Here is a 16,009-nt window from a genome sequence, read left to right as displayed (position 1 = left end):
GGCTGGAATACGGTCTGGAAGAAGAAGAAGAAGAGGAAAAACAGGCAACGCAACCGAAACTGCAACTGAAATGCTGCGCAAACAACTTTGAACGTCAATTTGTCAACTGGCAGCGAGAATTGAATGCAAAAAGCTTTGCGCCACATCGCTGACGTCGCGTCGCTTCGTTTGCCTGCCTGACGCAGTTCGGACCAATTTGGGTTGGGGTCTAATGTGCCGCAGTCACGCTGCAGGCCATGTTATTTTCGCCGCTTTTAATGGCGATTAATCACACTACTTTGGCCTGGACGCACTTGCATTGGCACAAAGGCCACTAAGGAAGTGCTTACGTATTGGGATTAATGAGTAAGCGATCTTTTATTCATCGCACTGTTTGTTAACTTAACTTTCGTAACATTTTTAAATGTATACAAATATTAAATTGGTAAAAATATTTCCTCGGGTCCAAGTTGAGACCTAGCGGTTTCAAAGTATCTATTATCTATATAAATGTTCAATCATTAAAAAGTAATTATCTAAGTACGTATACTTATTATATGTACATATGTTGTATTCATCAATAATGGAAATGTGGTTAGTAAATATTAAAAAAAAATCTATAAAATTGTCAAAGTGATCAACTAAGCAAAGTTTATGAATAACTAAATTTTAATATGTTCTTTGTTTTTTCTTTTTATCGACAACGCTATTAAAAATATTTTAGAGAGCTGAAATTGCAACATCCCCAACCGAAAGCATAAAGTTAGAAATTATAATGTTAAACAGCTCTCCAAACTTATTTCAAAACAATTCATTTTAACTTAATGTTAAAAAAACTTTTAGCTAATAATTTATTATCTACCACCTATGACTTTTCTAATTGCTACTGCAAATCTTTTATTTTAAAGCGTAAGCGAAGTGGCAGTTTTTATTGACTTTTGGTGGTGCAGCGTATGCCGCAGTCAGTAGAACCGGTTTTTTGTCGAGGTAGGTGCATGGTCATGTCAGCTGAATACCGTTATCGTAGGTGCGGCAAACACGTCGCTGCGACTGCGCCGTCAGCTGCAGCAGCGGCGCAGCTTGATAATGAGCCGTTAGGACGGACAGAAGAAGGAGAAGACGCGAAAGCTTCCGCAATGCAAAACAGCTGTGCGAGAAAGAGAGAGAGCGCTTGTGCAAGGCGAAATGCAAAACTGATAAGAAAAGTCCGCTTAAGTTGCTCTAATTATGTATGCATGTACATATGTGTGTATGCGTGCGAATGAGACACGGAAATTTGGTGAAATTATACAAAATATTCGCACGTGGTTTAAGACACACCATTCAGAGGAGAATCAGAATATATGTATGCATGTGTGTGTGCTGGAGAAGGAGAAAGAGTGTGTGCAGGGGAATGCAAAATCAAAGTGCTGCCTACGTGAGCGACACCTTGCGATTAAGAGACGAAAAGGAGAGACTTCAATAAAGATCGAAACAGACAATACCCTATCGGCATAAGCACCTGAAATAATTTTAATAATATAATTAACTCATCAAAAACATATTTATATGTATATAAATGTACATTTTATTTTAATCTATGAAAGTATCTGAACATTTTATCAAATCAAACATCATATACCTGATCATATAATATAATTTGTATTTGTAATTTGTAAATATAAAAAGGTCTTTTTAGTTGGCGAAACTGGCAATGCTCTTTGTGAAGGGTATAATGAAACAGAATATCTGAGAGACAAGCCCGAAAACGTCCAAACTCTCCGTGAAATGCAATTCCTTTTTCGATTCTTTTTCTGTTATTTTGCTGACTCGCTAAATTTGTTACCGTGTTTTCGAGCTTTCAGCTGTTGTTGTTATTATTTTTGCTGTGTCCAGCAGCAGCAATAATAATAACAACAATAACAACACCAACAGCTAAAACGACAGTGGCAACGATAACAACTTCTCAACCGTGCTGATGAGAGAAGTGCGAGAGAGAGAGGGCGAGTGAGAGGACCAGGCAGCAACAATATTTACAGCTTTAGCGGCCAAAAGCACAGTGGGGCAAAAGCCGTTTTATGAAATAAATATTCATATTTGATGCATCAAACAAAACACCTAAATGTGTCTTGGGAAAATGTTGTTCAGTAATTAACTTACGTGTTGACAGTTTTAAAAAAGTTGTTTATTAATTTTTCTTACTTTTTCTGAATTCTTTCCACAATAACAAATTAATTTGCAGCATCGAAATAAATCAGATTTCACAGCCTACTTTTCAATAAACACTACAGAGACACAACTCTTATTAATTAACTTTGTATATTTATTTATTATCTGTTGTCTATTTCTGTATATTATTAAATTGTTAATAAAAGACACATTGTTCTACGTGATTCTTGCCAACTCTTCTTAACTTGCAACAAGTAAACTGCGATCGCCACACTGTGCCATGTGTCGCTGTTTAAAAATAGGCTTTTGCCTAGATGCCAGTGTATGTGCTCGTTGGTTTCCAGCATCTCATGGTCGCAACCGTTTGGCAGCCGCTGCCACATGCGCAGAGCGATCGGATCGGACCCACTGTGCAACGTGGGGCTGTTGACGACAGCAGCAGCAGGCAGAGTCGCAGCAGCAGCAACAGCAACGATCGCAAGTCGCGACACGAGCAAAGCGAACGGAAAGGTGTGCGGGCCAGGGGGCGGGGGAGCGAAGAGCAAGTGACGAACTTACGGCCAACAGCAGCAGCAGCAACAACAACAACGGCAACCGGCCTGTTTGGAGCAGCGCGCATGCCACACACAGTTTAAATATGTGAAATTAGTACAAATCGTGATTTCAACAGCGAACGACGAGCGGCGAACGAGCGTCGACGAAGTGGCGACAACCAAAAAAGAAAAGCACGAGAGAGCAGCAGCAACAGCAGCAGCAACAGCAGCAGCAGTAATAGCAAAAGCCACAGGCAACAACAGTGGCAGCCACAGCAACAACAATCTAGATAGAAAAGCAGCAGCAACACAACTCACCTCAGCAACAAAAGCAAGAAACAAAACTTATAACACCAGCTGGAATATCAGATGATTCACCAACAACAAAGCGGCAGGAGCAACAACAGCTGATGCCACAACGGCAACACAAAGAGCAACACCAACGGTAACGCAACTCGAAACAATAGAAACATTGGAAATAATATTTACAACAACACCATTATCAAGCACTTGAGATACCACAACAGCAACAATAACACCTGTAACTGATTAAAAATTACACCAACAACAATTACACCAACGCCAACCGGTACACCAATAGCTGCTCTATCGAGAACTTTCAACAAGAGCAACTTTAGTAGAAGTAGCCGCAACATTTATAATAATTACACCAACATTTATACCAATAGAGGCGAAGCACTAACAAAATACAACAACTGAACCTTTTGTTGGTGTGCTCTCTATAGCGGCAACAACTACAACGGCAGCAGCAACACCACGTCGCACATCGGTGGCGACCACAACAACAACATGCAATAAAACAGCTGATAGCGACAGCAGCAGCAGCAGCAACAACAAAGCCTGCCATTATCAAGCGAGCAACAACAGGTCGCGCGCAAAAAAAAAAACAAAAAGCCCGCCTGCTGCAGCACTTACACACACGCGCGCACACACACACACAGTCATACAGAAGAGCGGGTGTGCGAGAGAGAGAGGCAAAGACAAAGTCGCACACCTTTACCTTTGCGTTGATTTTGGACGTCGCAACTGAACAACTGACGCTTCGCGCTCGCTCGCTCGTTCTCGCTCTCCGTGGGACACGCGCTCTCTCTCTCGCACAAAGTGCAGCTGAGCTGCCGCCGCCGCACTTGCCGCTGCCACAAATACAACACGGCCAGCTGAACGAACGCTCAACGCTCGCCGCCGCCGCTGCTGCCGCCAGTCGAAAGTCAAAAGCAACGTGTTGTGGACGCTTTTTTCGTCGCGTCGTTGCGTTGCGTTCTCTCTCTCTCTCTCACACTCCTTTTCCTATCACCAACACAACACAGCCAACCGACACACCAGTACACCAGTACACCAGTACACCAAGCCACCCAAACCCAAACCCACCACCCACCAACAACCAACAACCCACCACCCACCACCACCCCGATCCCGCGCGCAGGCTGGGAAAAACTTTCACCATTACCAACAACAACAACAATGTCCAGCAGCGCAGCCGCAGCGCAGTTCAAGCTCGATGCCAACTCCAATGCCATTGCTTTGATAGCCGATGTTGCCACGCTGCCACTCCCACTTTCGCCCACTGCAACAACAACAGCAACAACAACGGCGGCAGCCGCACCAGCTGATCGCGTCGAATGGTCGCGCTCGACGATACTGAACTTCATCGAGGACTATCGGAGGCAGCGCGTCCTCTGGGATCCCAACACCAAAGGTTATCACATCAAACAGACCAAATACGAGGCACTCAAGCTGCTGAGTCAGAAATATGGCACGGAAATACGATCGATTCGTTCGAAGATCAAATCCCTGCGCAGCTCCTTTCATCGCGAGCATGGAAAGGTCCTGAGCGGACGAAGTCGCGGCGTCATCTATCAGCCAATGTGGTTTGCCTATGAGGCCATCAGATTCATACTCGATGGTGAGCGGGATCAGGATCGCGATCAGGATCAAGATCAAGATGGCGAAACGGAAACGGAAGTCGATGAAAAGCTGGCCCTGATGCACAGCCTGGATCTGGAGCAGCTGAAGGCGGACAAGCTGGTGGACAGGGACATCATGCTGCAGGTGGAGCAGCAGCAGCAGCAGCAACACGATGAGCTTACCGCTCGCATTGCGGCCACTGTGGCCGCCGTTGCTGCCGCAGCAGCGGTTGCAAATGCTCGAGATCGGGAGCGGGATGTGGATACCGCTGGCGATATGGATGCCGCTCGCGAACTGGAACTCGAGGAGGCGGCGGTCAACGGTGCCCTGATCGAATCCTCCTCGGCGGCTGTGGTAAGTGCTGCTGTTGTTACTTTTTCTTTGGCCTATGTTTGTGTGTATGTATGTGTATACCTCCACCTATTTTGCATGTGTCTCTGCTCGGCCTTTAGTTGTTGTTTTTTGTTGTTTTTTGTTGTTTTTTGTTAGTCGTATTTCTTTGGAGCTTTGCATGTGCGCGCGTGTGAGTGCCAGTGGTTTGACTTGTTTTGCGGCACCAGGCACAGCACACGCGCTGCTGCTGTCGCCGCCTCCGCCCGCCGTCGCAGGCGTCGCTGTCTAGCGGTTCGTCAACGGCAGCGGCGCAACTGGTGGCGCACAGTGGGACGAAAGCTTCAAGACTTCGGACAGTCTTTTGAGGTTAGGCACATTTTTATAAACTTTGCCAATAGATCCAGCAAACATAACTATTTCAAAAGTATTCGCATATCAGCATTCAAAAACTGGGCCAACATGTCGTATACGTAATACGTTCAAAAATTAGTTATTTTGCCATTGCTTGATTAAAAATTGTAGTAATACAACTTTTTGTTTTACCATGCACATACGTACAGAAACCTCGACCTAGAAGGGCAAATGAGGTTTAGAAGTGTGACCAATTCTCGGTTGGTATACGTGGCGTATGCGTATTTTTTGTTTTCAAACCCATAAAATGTAAAGCAACTTCTACTTACTTGAAATCTATTGTAAATAGCAACAATACTCAAAAAGAGTTAGAGCTAAATATTTACAACTTTGACGAATTATTATTGAGTCACTAGGCGTATGAGTAATTTTTTTTAAATCACTAGAATAGCAATCCCATGCGCTGAAATGCCTATTTAAAATAATACAAATTTCAAATAATGTTGATTAAATCTAAAATATGTGAGAATTGACTTGCAATCGTAAATATAAAAAGGGTTTTAGAATTAAAAGAACACGTGACGTATTAGTAATTTTTTATAATAAATAAATTTTTCCATTTAAGGTAAAATTTTTTTTTTTTGCTTATGTTCTTGAGATGTTTATAAATGTTTACTATTTTTTTTTGTATAATTTTAAATTTGATGTTTTTTCTCCAAAAGTTATTGAGATGCTGTGTTTAGTAGGCACTATTTATTTAAGTAATTTGCACGGAATTGATTAGGCCCACTGTGCTCGGTAGCTGCTATTGCGTTGCGCTTGATAAGCCAGTATTGGTGTTAGTGTGCCAGTGTGTGTGTGTCAACTGGCTTTGATTTGCGCTGCCGCTTCTGCTGTACACACCGCCAAACCTACAAATGCACATATGTATGTACACATGTACGTATGTATATCCATTATGCATACACATGTGTGTTGCATCAGCCGTAGAAATCGACGGCCCCACGTTTTGCACCGAGCCACGCCCCTTGGCCCCGCATCGATGCTCCGCCGCCCCCAAGCAGCGGTAGCTCCAATATGAATACATATGCATGTTTCTCTGTATGTATGTATGCATATACTACATATATACGTAGCAATATTAATATAGCAAGTTGCCGGACTGCGTTTCGTTATTCCTATGTCGCCTTGCCCGCTCGTTCGGTTTTGTATTTGATTCCGATTCTCTCCCGAATAAAAATTACGAGACTTTTGGGCAGAAGCTCCGCCCGTCCAGCAAACAGCAAGCGGGCAACTTCAGCTGGGCAGCTAAAGCGGCGAGCTTTCCCCGAAGCTCCGAAGAAGAGGCGCTTGCCAAGATGCCTACTAGTTACATATGTACTAGTTACATACACATGTATGTAGTGCGATTGGCCGCCCGGAAATCAAATAATCTTAAATAATTAATAATAGATGCACTATTATCTAAACGTACATTGAAGCAATCAGCTGCATTAGTCACATTGTGCGCCCCACTAAGCGTCTGAGATAAGGCGCCCTTGACCAGTATAATCATATAAAGTTTGTGTACTTTTCGTAAGTAATTGTAATATTACAATCCCACAGGAATTAGATTTTATTATATCCCACCTTTAGCACTATTTCGAGTTCCAAAGTAAAGTAGCTAGGATTTCTTTAAGTACTTTTCCCCAAGTGTTTTAAGAAAATATTTAAGTATTATTTTCGATTTTTTTGTGTTCAAAAAATTCCCTTTTAGTTTCGAATATTTTTCAAAAAAGTAATAAATAATTATTATAATATAATTAGTATAATATATAAGAACTAAATGCATTTAACTAAATAAGATGTCCACTAAACTGAACTTACTGACACAATAGAATTATTTCCCTAAATTACATACTTAAAGCCTGCGAAATAGAGTATTCTCTCGTCGACGTCCGGATGATTTCGTTCCATAATTTGTGTTATTTTTCGTCTGTCATTTTTTTGGTCACTCGTCTCACGTCCGTCTGTGAGTCTGTCCACCCGTTGGTCCACTTTGGTATTGACTTGGCTGCTGTCCCGCCCGTACCGCCCCCGCCCCTGAGCCACTCCCCCCTGCCCCCTGGCACCTTGTACCGCCGTGACTAATTTAATCGCCAGCGGCTCGACTTGCGAGTCTGCATCGACTTTTGTGTGTTTGTGTTTTTGTATTTTGGTGCCTGAGTTTGCTTTTTATTATTATTCTAATTTGTTTTCTATGTCTCTCGCGTTTCTCGCTTTGCGTCTGTCCACTACTATTATGTTATGTTTTGTTTTTGTGTTTATTGTTATTATTTGTCTGGCAAATTCTCCACACTGCCATAATTGTATTTGTTATTGACTCTACCGTCTACGCTAATTCTAACATTTTTTTGTTCGATCTTCGCAGACACGTTCCTCTTCCGATTTGGATGGCGAGAATTACTGCAACATCAGCGCCGAGGATGTGAAAACAGAAATTGTAAGTACCCCCCCGTTGATTGTTAATCGCACTTTAATTGAATTGACAGTTTGAAGTTACTTTTTGGGGGGATAATTTACCTTATTTTTTTGTTTTTATCACAACCCCTGAAGTGGCATTTCAAGTGGTGCGTGGGTGTAATTAGAAAAGCACTTTTGACACGGGATCACTTTTGAATAATGTCTTTTGAATTAGTAGAAATCACGATAATGATCATATTAAGTATCTATTTTTTGAGCTCAAATGTAATATTTGTATTTGGAGTACTTATTAAGTAAGAATGGAACTTACTTAAACGCAGTGATATAATCTAGGTGGCAGCAACTTACGATTCCACCTCTTTTTCTTTATTTTCGATTAAAGGTTTTAACGCAAATAATAAGATTAGATTACTTTCTTGATAGGGCGAAAGTGTATAAAACTCTGTAACTAACTTAATTCGATGACGAGTCTTATCACTCTGTGACGTCCACAACTTGCACATTGACCGTCGAAACTTTTGAGTTCCCGAAGGTCATTGGTGTTGCTAAGGCAGATATACTATAGTACATCCGTATATCGCTATTGATAAGCTTTTAAAGTCAAAGGCGTGTGAATCACTTGGTAATTTCGATTCAAATTTTAGCAATTGAATGCAGTGAGTTCCCAAATTATATTTCATGAATTTTACATATTTCCCAAGCTGCATTGATTGCAAAATGGCCTGACTGGGATGGCTCTCACTATTTGATACTTTCCCAGACAAGGTTGTGCCCACAATTTAATTTAATTACCCGACTCGGGGGGCTTATCAAAGTAAGCACATGTCCCAGTCGTCTTTCCCTTCAGGCACTTTGGCAAACCGACAAATCGAATTGTTTATATTATTATATATACTAAGCGATGCGCTTCTAGCAAATAGTTGATGAAACAACTCAGCGTTGATTTCGTCAGACGTTGATACTATAAATGTATATAAGTATAGCGAAACAGGTTCCGGCATTTTTTGACCGGCCCATCTTTAGCAAAATAATATATGAAGCTGATGAAATGTTGAACGGATTTTACTTTGCGAAGGGAAAAGCTCATCATTCGCCACGTTGTCAGGAGAAAATCTCTATCATTTAGAATGCACAGAAAATTATTAAAAGAAAAGAAAAGATACATAGATGGAATCTAGCTTTTAAGGGCTGTACAGCCAGCAATAAAATATTATTTACTATCATAAATCTGAGCGGTTTAGTACAGGGTATTTCTATATTAGCCTGCAAGATATGTTCCCAGTGCACACCTTTCAACACACTCTATCCATCCTTTGTCCAATCCCAACAGATCGAACACGAATCGGAGCTGGGGATGCTGGATCGGCGGACGAGCACGCCGTCGCCCATAAATTACTACAAGCCGACGGACCTGACGTACAACCACCGCAAACGCAAGGCGATGGGCGTGGAGCACGTTGTGGGCGCTTTGACATTGACGCCCATCAAGGTGGTGGGCGGTGCGACGGGTGCGGGTGCGGGTGCTGCCAGTTCCGCTGGCCACCACCAACAGCAGCAGCAGCAACAGCAGCAGATGAACCACAGCCAGCTCGCGTTTCAGGCGCTCCAGCAGCACTTTAGCCACAATCACGGTCTCAGCCTGAGCCACTGCAACGGGCAACCGCATCAGCAGCAGCAGCAACAGCACCAGCCACATCAGCAGCAGCAGCAACAACAGGCGTTGCATCTGCAGCAGCAACAGCAACAACATTCCAGTAACATGGCACAAAAACGTGATCGTGATCGTGATCTCTCAACGTCAAATGGCAACGGCAACGGCAATAGCAGCAACAGCAACAGCAGCAACACCAACAACAACAACACCTCACTGGACCCAACTGCAACATCCAGCAACTGCAGCTCGAGCAGCAACAACAGCAGCGCCACGCCCCCCAAGCCGCTCATCGGGGGCGGCGGCCTGAGTGCCAATCATGTAGACGAATATGGAGTATTTGGGGAATACGTGGCCATAACCATACGCAAACTGAAGACGTCCAAGTCGAAGATAGTGGTGAAGCACCTGATCAACAATCTGCTCTATGAAGCGGAGCTCGGGAAGTACGATCATGGGATGCCGGCCAGCAAGGAGCCACCGCAGCTGTACAATATGCAATGAAACTAGCAAATACCATGGGTCAGGATTTTGGGATATTGGCTAAATCCGACCAAAAACAAAAAGAAATATATAGACAAACTACGAGGGGGAAAATAGGGGGGGAAATGGGGTGGGAAAGAGACAACCAACGCACTAGTCAGCAAAGCAACAATTGGTCAAAACCAGAGCCAAGAATTCGTAGAACCAAGGGGTTTAATTAGCGGGGGGGAAACGAGCATTTCATTCAGGGACAATGACCATCTAAGTACTTTATCTATATACATTTATAAACACACATGAACGATATCAGTGAGTATATCCGAAGTCAGTCAGTCAGTAAAAGGAGTGCAGTTGAAGTAGGGGTGAAACAAACAACATACCATTAATTAAATTGAATTTATTATAAATGCTTTACGTTAAACAGTGTATTTCTATACATGTACGTATATATATATATATATGTATATATATATTTATGTGCTACGGTTATAAATATATATAATTTTTTATGATTATCGTTTTTTGATTTCCAGCAAGAGCGTTATATTTTTGATTTTCGTTTTATTATATTTACATTTGGCAATAACACTTTGAACTCAGGTGCCTTTATTTTTTTTAGTCAATTAAGCCTTGTTATCTTATGCATAAAAGGGAAAGAGCAAACAAACGCGAATTGATTGCAAAAGTGTCTACATGTAATGCAAATAAATGAAGCCGTAACAACATGTAAATTTAATTAACTTTTTATCGCATATGCAAATCCATATGTATAAACTTAATACTGTAAATAGTCGAAAAAAAAAAACAAAATAAGCGAAATGGAAAGGAGAAAACAATGAAACATGAAATGTGCAAATCTTAATTTTTGTTATGCATAACTAATTTGAATCGAGCGAAGAGCTCCAAATAAAAATGCAGAAATGTTGAATTTCATTTTGAAAATGACACAAAGGAATTTTATTTATCACTCCTGGGATTTTTCATTAAAATGAAATTTTATTCATAGAGTAATGGGTGCTCTGTGTTGATCAATTTGATGATTTTTTACATGGCATTGGTTAATAAATAACAGATAAATTAATATAGTAAGAGGACGAAATCTATTTGTTTATAAACCAACAAATTGGGGTAATGTATAAGTTCTGACGATCCAAGTTCCTTGGCAAGTCCATCATGTAAAAGGGTTCGATTGTGTTGTGAGTATTGCCTAATTGTATTGCCGACTGTCAGACCTATTGAGCAACTACCGCCCAGAACAATGAGGCTTGTTGTTCGCCTTCGGTGCGATTATTCATATTCATAGTCGTATTCACATCCACACTCACATTTACACTCGCATGCGCGTCGAGGGTCTCGTCCATAAATCACAAACGCTCTCAACTGTATCAAAGAACTAGGCAATTTAAAGGAGGGGCCACAAAGCAAACATTAATTGCTAAATAAACAATTCAAAAATATACAAAAACAAAAAAAAAGAAGATAATAACTAATTTATCTTTTATGGATTGCCCTAAGCAAATTTTCACTTTTTTAGGGCATTTTGTTTACGCTGCGCTATTATTGCCTTGAATAAATGATAATATCCAAATGGTTCTTTGAAAAAGTGATTATTGTTGATAGTTCTTGATGGAATGGACTTCCGATCTTTGTTTGATTTTACTAATTTTTAATGGCTCTCTAAGGTTGGATTTTAATCATTAACGCAATTGGGCGAATGTACCGATGGGTACCGATGACGCAAATGGAATACTCGTTTTTCACATCTAATAGATAAATAGTTATTAATTCACAATTAACAACACTTAAATTTCTGCTAAATATAAATAGTCCATGACTGCACAGCTAGGCAAATGACGAATCTTTATCGTACTATTGACTATTAACTGAATTTTATTGAATTTGTTTGAATTTGATTATTTTATTATTTGTGATGAGCAAATGTACTTTGTGATATTTGTGAAAAGCCGCAGGTTTTCGCTCGTATTTGCGCTGTATTCATTTTCCCATTGAACAGCGATAAGTGATAAATTAGTTCCTTTTATAACTCAAACAGTCTGTTTGCACTATATGGTGTTAAAAGTGATAAATGGAGCAATACAATGGCAGTGCTTAAGCCCATTGATCCCGCATTGACGTAGGTATCCGCCTCCAAAAGAAAAGCAACCACCTACTGCTTTTAGGTGATCAAAGAAAAGCTCAAACACATGGTAAATATTTGCACTCGAATCAGTTTCGTTTCGAAGGCAAACACACTTTCCAGACGATACTATACCAGCGCTCCTCTATACAATCCATAGGTTATTTAAGGTCGTTTCTAATCATCATCTTTCAACTGGCCCTACCCCACAGCAATTCAGCATTCAGTGGTAAGTTATCTCCCCCAGCGCAGGAAAACATTCTGCTGCAGCTCCAAGAAGTCGCCCAACTGTCTGCAAATGCAGATTACGCTCAGCTCATCCACTTCGTAGCTCGTTCCAAAGGTTCCACTTGCGGATGTGGCATAGATATGCCATGCTACTAGTCTATAAACATTTTAAGCATTAATAAGTATTTTATAGGTTCAACCAAAAGTGGCAAGTGCAAACCAATCCAAACTTGCTAAAGAATCAATAATCAGACTGTGATAATAGAAAGGTGTGATCTACATTAAAAATTGAAGAAAAATATACACAATACTTTATTGGCAACGCAGCACAGTTATCGCATACCCTGTAAGTTGCAGCCGACAACTTTTGTGTAATTTCCTTCGCGACACGATAAGTATCTCGAGCTGTGTTTGTCGTTTTATCACCACTTTTGACGGGCTGTGACTACGAGTAATCATGGCAGGCAAATATCAATCATGTTCAGGCACACACACCACCCCTTTCCCCTTCCCCCCGCACGAATACTATGTGCATGTGTGTGTGTACATATGTGTGTACGTGTCAGTATCCACACTGCCAGCTGCCTTCCGATAGACGCGTCGACATCCCCAAGTTCAGTTCGTAGAATTGGCGCAGTTTTTCTACGAACTCAACTCGATCGTCTGCCACTTGGTCTCTGTGTTTTCGCTGCACAGGGGCGTGGTTGTGGGGGAATGATGGGGTACTGTGCTGTGCTGGGGGGGAGCAATTGGCTTAAAGCTTGCCATCTGGAAATGACGCAATGTTTTCGAAAACACATCAACACCCGAGTTGTCCGTTGTCGCTGCCTCTACAGTTGCTGTTAGCTTATTGTTTTGCTCGTTGTGTTTCGATTCGCTTGGCAAAATCAACAACAGCAGCAGCTACAACAACAGCGATTACAATTGTTAATCTATTTGGCATATAATCCCATATACAAATATAGTTTTTGTATGCTTGTACATCGAGTAAACTAATGATAAATTCTAGCCGCGTACCCAACAATAATGCGACTGATGGGTGCACTAGTAAAATATAAATCGAAAAAACTAAATGGAATTGAGCAGGTTAATTGTTACACTTGCTCAATAGAAATATATTTCGTTTTTTTACAAATGAATTAGCCACAGTTTTCTCAGTGTACAGACACTGCCAAAAGAGGGCTACTACTTAGACACAATGTTGCTGCTGTTATGGTAGCAACTATTGTATCTGCTGTTATTGTAGCAACTATTGTTGCTGCTGTTTGGCCATAATGTTATTTAAAAGTGTTGTTGGTTTTCATTTTATGTGTTGCTGTTGTTACTTTGTTAGTCTATTAAAGCATTGGTATTGTCTTGTGGCTGTAGTATTGCTGCGTAATGTGGTTCTTAATGTTGTTCTTAATGTTGCTGATGCTGCTAGGGCTGTTTAATGTTGATATTACAGTTGAAGCTGTTTATGTTGCTTTTGTTTCTTATGTTGCTGTTGCTACTGTTGGCACTATTACTTTGCTGCTGAAGCTGCAGTTTCTGTTAATGCTGCTATTGTTCCTATTCCTGCTGTTACTGATGTTGCTTATGTTGCTCTTGCCCACGTTACTGTTGCTGATGTTGCCCTTGCTGGAGTTGTTGATACCATTTAGCTAACTAATGTTGCTGGCCTTGCTATTGTTCCTTTAATATTGCTGATAAATTGTTTGGATATTATTGCTACCATTTTTTTATCTTTAATAATTCTGTTTTTGATTTTTTTAGTTTTTGTGCTTTGTTTTAATTATGTTGCTGTTACCCTTGATGTTGCTCTTGTTCCAGATCTTGCTGTTGCTTTTGTTGCCAATGTTACTGTGGCTTTTCTTGCCAATGTTACTTTTGCCAATGTTACTTTTGCCAATGTTACAGTTGCTGATGTTGCTCTTGCTGGAGTTGTTGATACCATTTAGCTATCTGATGGGGCTGTCATTGCTCTTGTTTCTTTTAATATTGCTGATAATTTGCTCGGGTATCATTGTTTTTCCTTTTTATAGCACTTGTGCCTATCTTCTTGCGTTGCTACATCTGTTAATAATTCTGTTTTAGTCTTGTTTTTAGTTTTTTGTGCCTTGTTTTCGTTGTTGTTGCTGTAGTTGCTGTTGTTTCTGTTGTTTCTGCTGCTGCTGCTCTGGGGGCCCCATGTCAGCAATCAACAGTTTGCCATAAATTATTTTTGCAAAATGCTCACGCTCCAATGCGACCCCAGGGAGTCAGCATATACACACACTCAGCCACATACTTACATATGTATATACTCACATTTAGTACGTATATGCTGGGCATGATAAGCTGCGAAACACATATATATGGTCCCATTGCGATTGTCGCGCAATCGAGCATTGAGCAAGTCCCCCAGCGAAACCCCATCCCCATTCCCATCCACATCCCCATCCCCATCCCCATCCCCATTCCCATTCCGACCATCCCCAACCCATTGGCAACCCCATTTTGCAACCCATTCCGCCTCCAAGAACATATCCCGCAAGTCGCCAGATAAAGATACTAGTAATGGCAATAATAATAATAACAATAAGAGAAGCCAGCACCAGAGCCCTGCATTTGTCACTTCGGCATTGAGTAAGGTTGGAAAGTGTTGTAAATCAATTAGGCAAAAGCCTTCGCCGCCAGTTGAAAGTAAGACAACTTACTGCGCATTACACACAGAAAAATTGAGAATATAATACTCTCTATTACCTTCTTAAGTTTTACTTATCACTAGCACTACCTATATTTACATAATTTGAAGATATTAAAGTTTAGCAATGTTTATATCATACCTATTATTATATAAACATATTAAAAGGTATAAATGATTACCATTTACTAAAGCAATATTACATTACAATAGTATTATAATAAGTAAAAGTATATTTGAAAATTACTAAAATGTAGTGCATTTCAACATCCCCGACTACCTTTCAGCTTTTCAATATTTAGGTTTTTATTTGGTCATAAAACGTCTACTTTTTCTGTGCACTGTTCCATAAAAGTAGTAAACTGGGGGACATGCACTGCCATTATGATTTATGGCAAAGCAAAATGCACAAATGCTGTTCGATCTGCTTGGGGATTGCATCTCCTGGTCGTAAATAACCCGGCCGGAACCCTGGCCCTGGCTGGAATGGCCAAGAGAACTGGCCAAGAGCTAATTTGTTGCCCTAATGGGACACCAATCAGGTGAGACGCAGATGGGAATGGCTGCAAGTTCTGCGCGTTCTTCCTCGCTGTCCATCCATCCGGGCTACATTCATAAATAAATCTATTTTCGATGGAAGGAAGTCTTGGGCAAGTGCAATTTATTACCAAAATGCTGACGCATTTGAGATTTCTTCAGCATTTCGTTTCAATTTCCCATCCAATGTAATTTATTTGCTATTATTCTTCCAATCGAGTTGGAACTAATTTGTAGAGTAAGCATTTCGTTTGGCGAGCAACTCTTTATAACCCAATTAAAATGTAACACAAAGTCGTAAAAATGTATAGATAGAACATTTAAAAGTAACAAAGTAATTAAATCAGTGTTTTTTATTTGGTTAACGTAACTTTAAAACTAATGGAATAATAATAGTAATAAATTCCATGTTCGAAACGGAATAAATGACGAGCTATAAAAATGTAATTTGTTACATTTCTTTTAATATTCCCATTTCGGTGTTGCTGCCATTCACCAATCAGAAAATGGATGTAGTTCATTTGTAGCTATTTATAATGACAAGCAATCAAAAAGCCATTTGCTGAAAATGTCAA

At 40.7% G+C, this 16,009-nt stretch overlaps 1 protein-coding gene and 1 long non-coding RNA gene across 3 annotated transcripts; one reads left to right on the top strand and one right to left on the bottom strand.

Annotated features, from left to right (window-relative positions):
• The first annotated feature begins 2,514 nt into the window (after positions 1-2,514).
• On the top strand, positions 2,515-10,809 carry LOC6533695 (G-box-binding factor). Of its 2 annotated transcripts, none has more exons than XM_002094364.4 (3): positions 2,515-4,940; positions 7,681-7,752; positions 9,064-10,809. In XM_002094364.4, the coding sequence occupies exons 1-3, from the start codon at positions 4,143-4,145 to the stop codon at positions 9,886-9,888; spliced, it is 1,695 nt and encodes a 564-aa protein (XP_002094400.1). In that variant the 5' UTR covers positions 2,515-4,142; the 3' UTR covers positions 9,889-10,809. The 2 variants fall into 2 exon arrangements, with proteins under 2 accessions (XP_002094400.1, XP_039229787.1); XM_039373853.2 differs by lacking the exon at positions 2,515-4,940 and adding an exon at positions 7,293-7,311.
• On the bottom strand, positions 10,427-13,935 carry LOC120321434. The gene is made up of 2 exons (XR_005561044.2): positions 12,576-13,935; positions 10,427-12,508 (listed from the first exon to the last, which is right to left on the bottom strand). It is a non-coding gene; the product is annotated as an uncharacterized LOC120321434 (long non-coding RNA).
• Between the last annotated feature and the right edge of the window lie 2,074 nt (positions 13,936-16,009).

Source organism: Drosophila yakuba, chromosome 3L (assembly GCF_016746365.2).
Source record: "Drosophila yakuba strain Tai18E2 chromosome 3L, Prin_Dyak_Tai18E2_2.1, whole genome shotgun sequence".
NCBI classification, from domain to species: domain Eukaryota; kingdom Metazoa; phylum Arthropoda; class Insecta; order Diptera; family Drosophilidae; genus Drosophila; species Drosophila yakuba.
The sequence above is the reverse complement of the archived record's forward strand: the minus strand, read 5'-3'. Positions and strand labels throughout refer to the sequence as shown.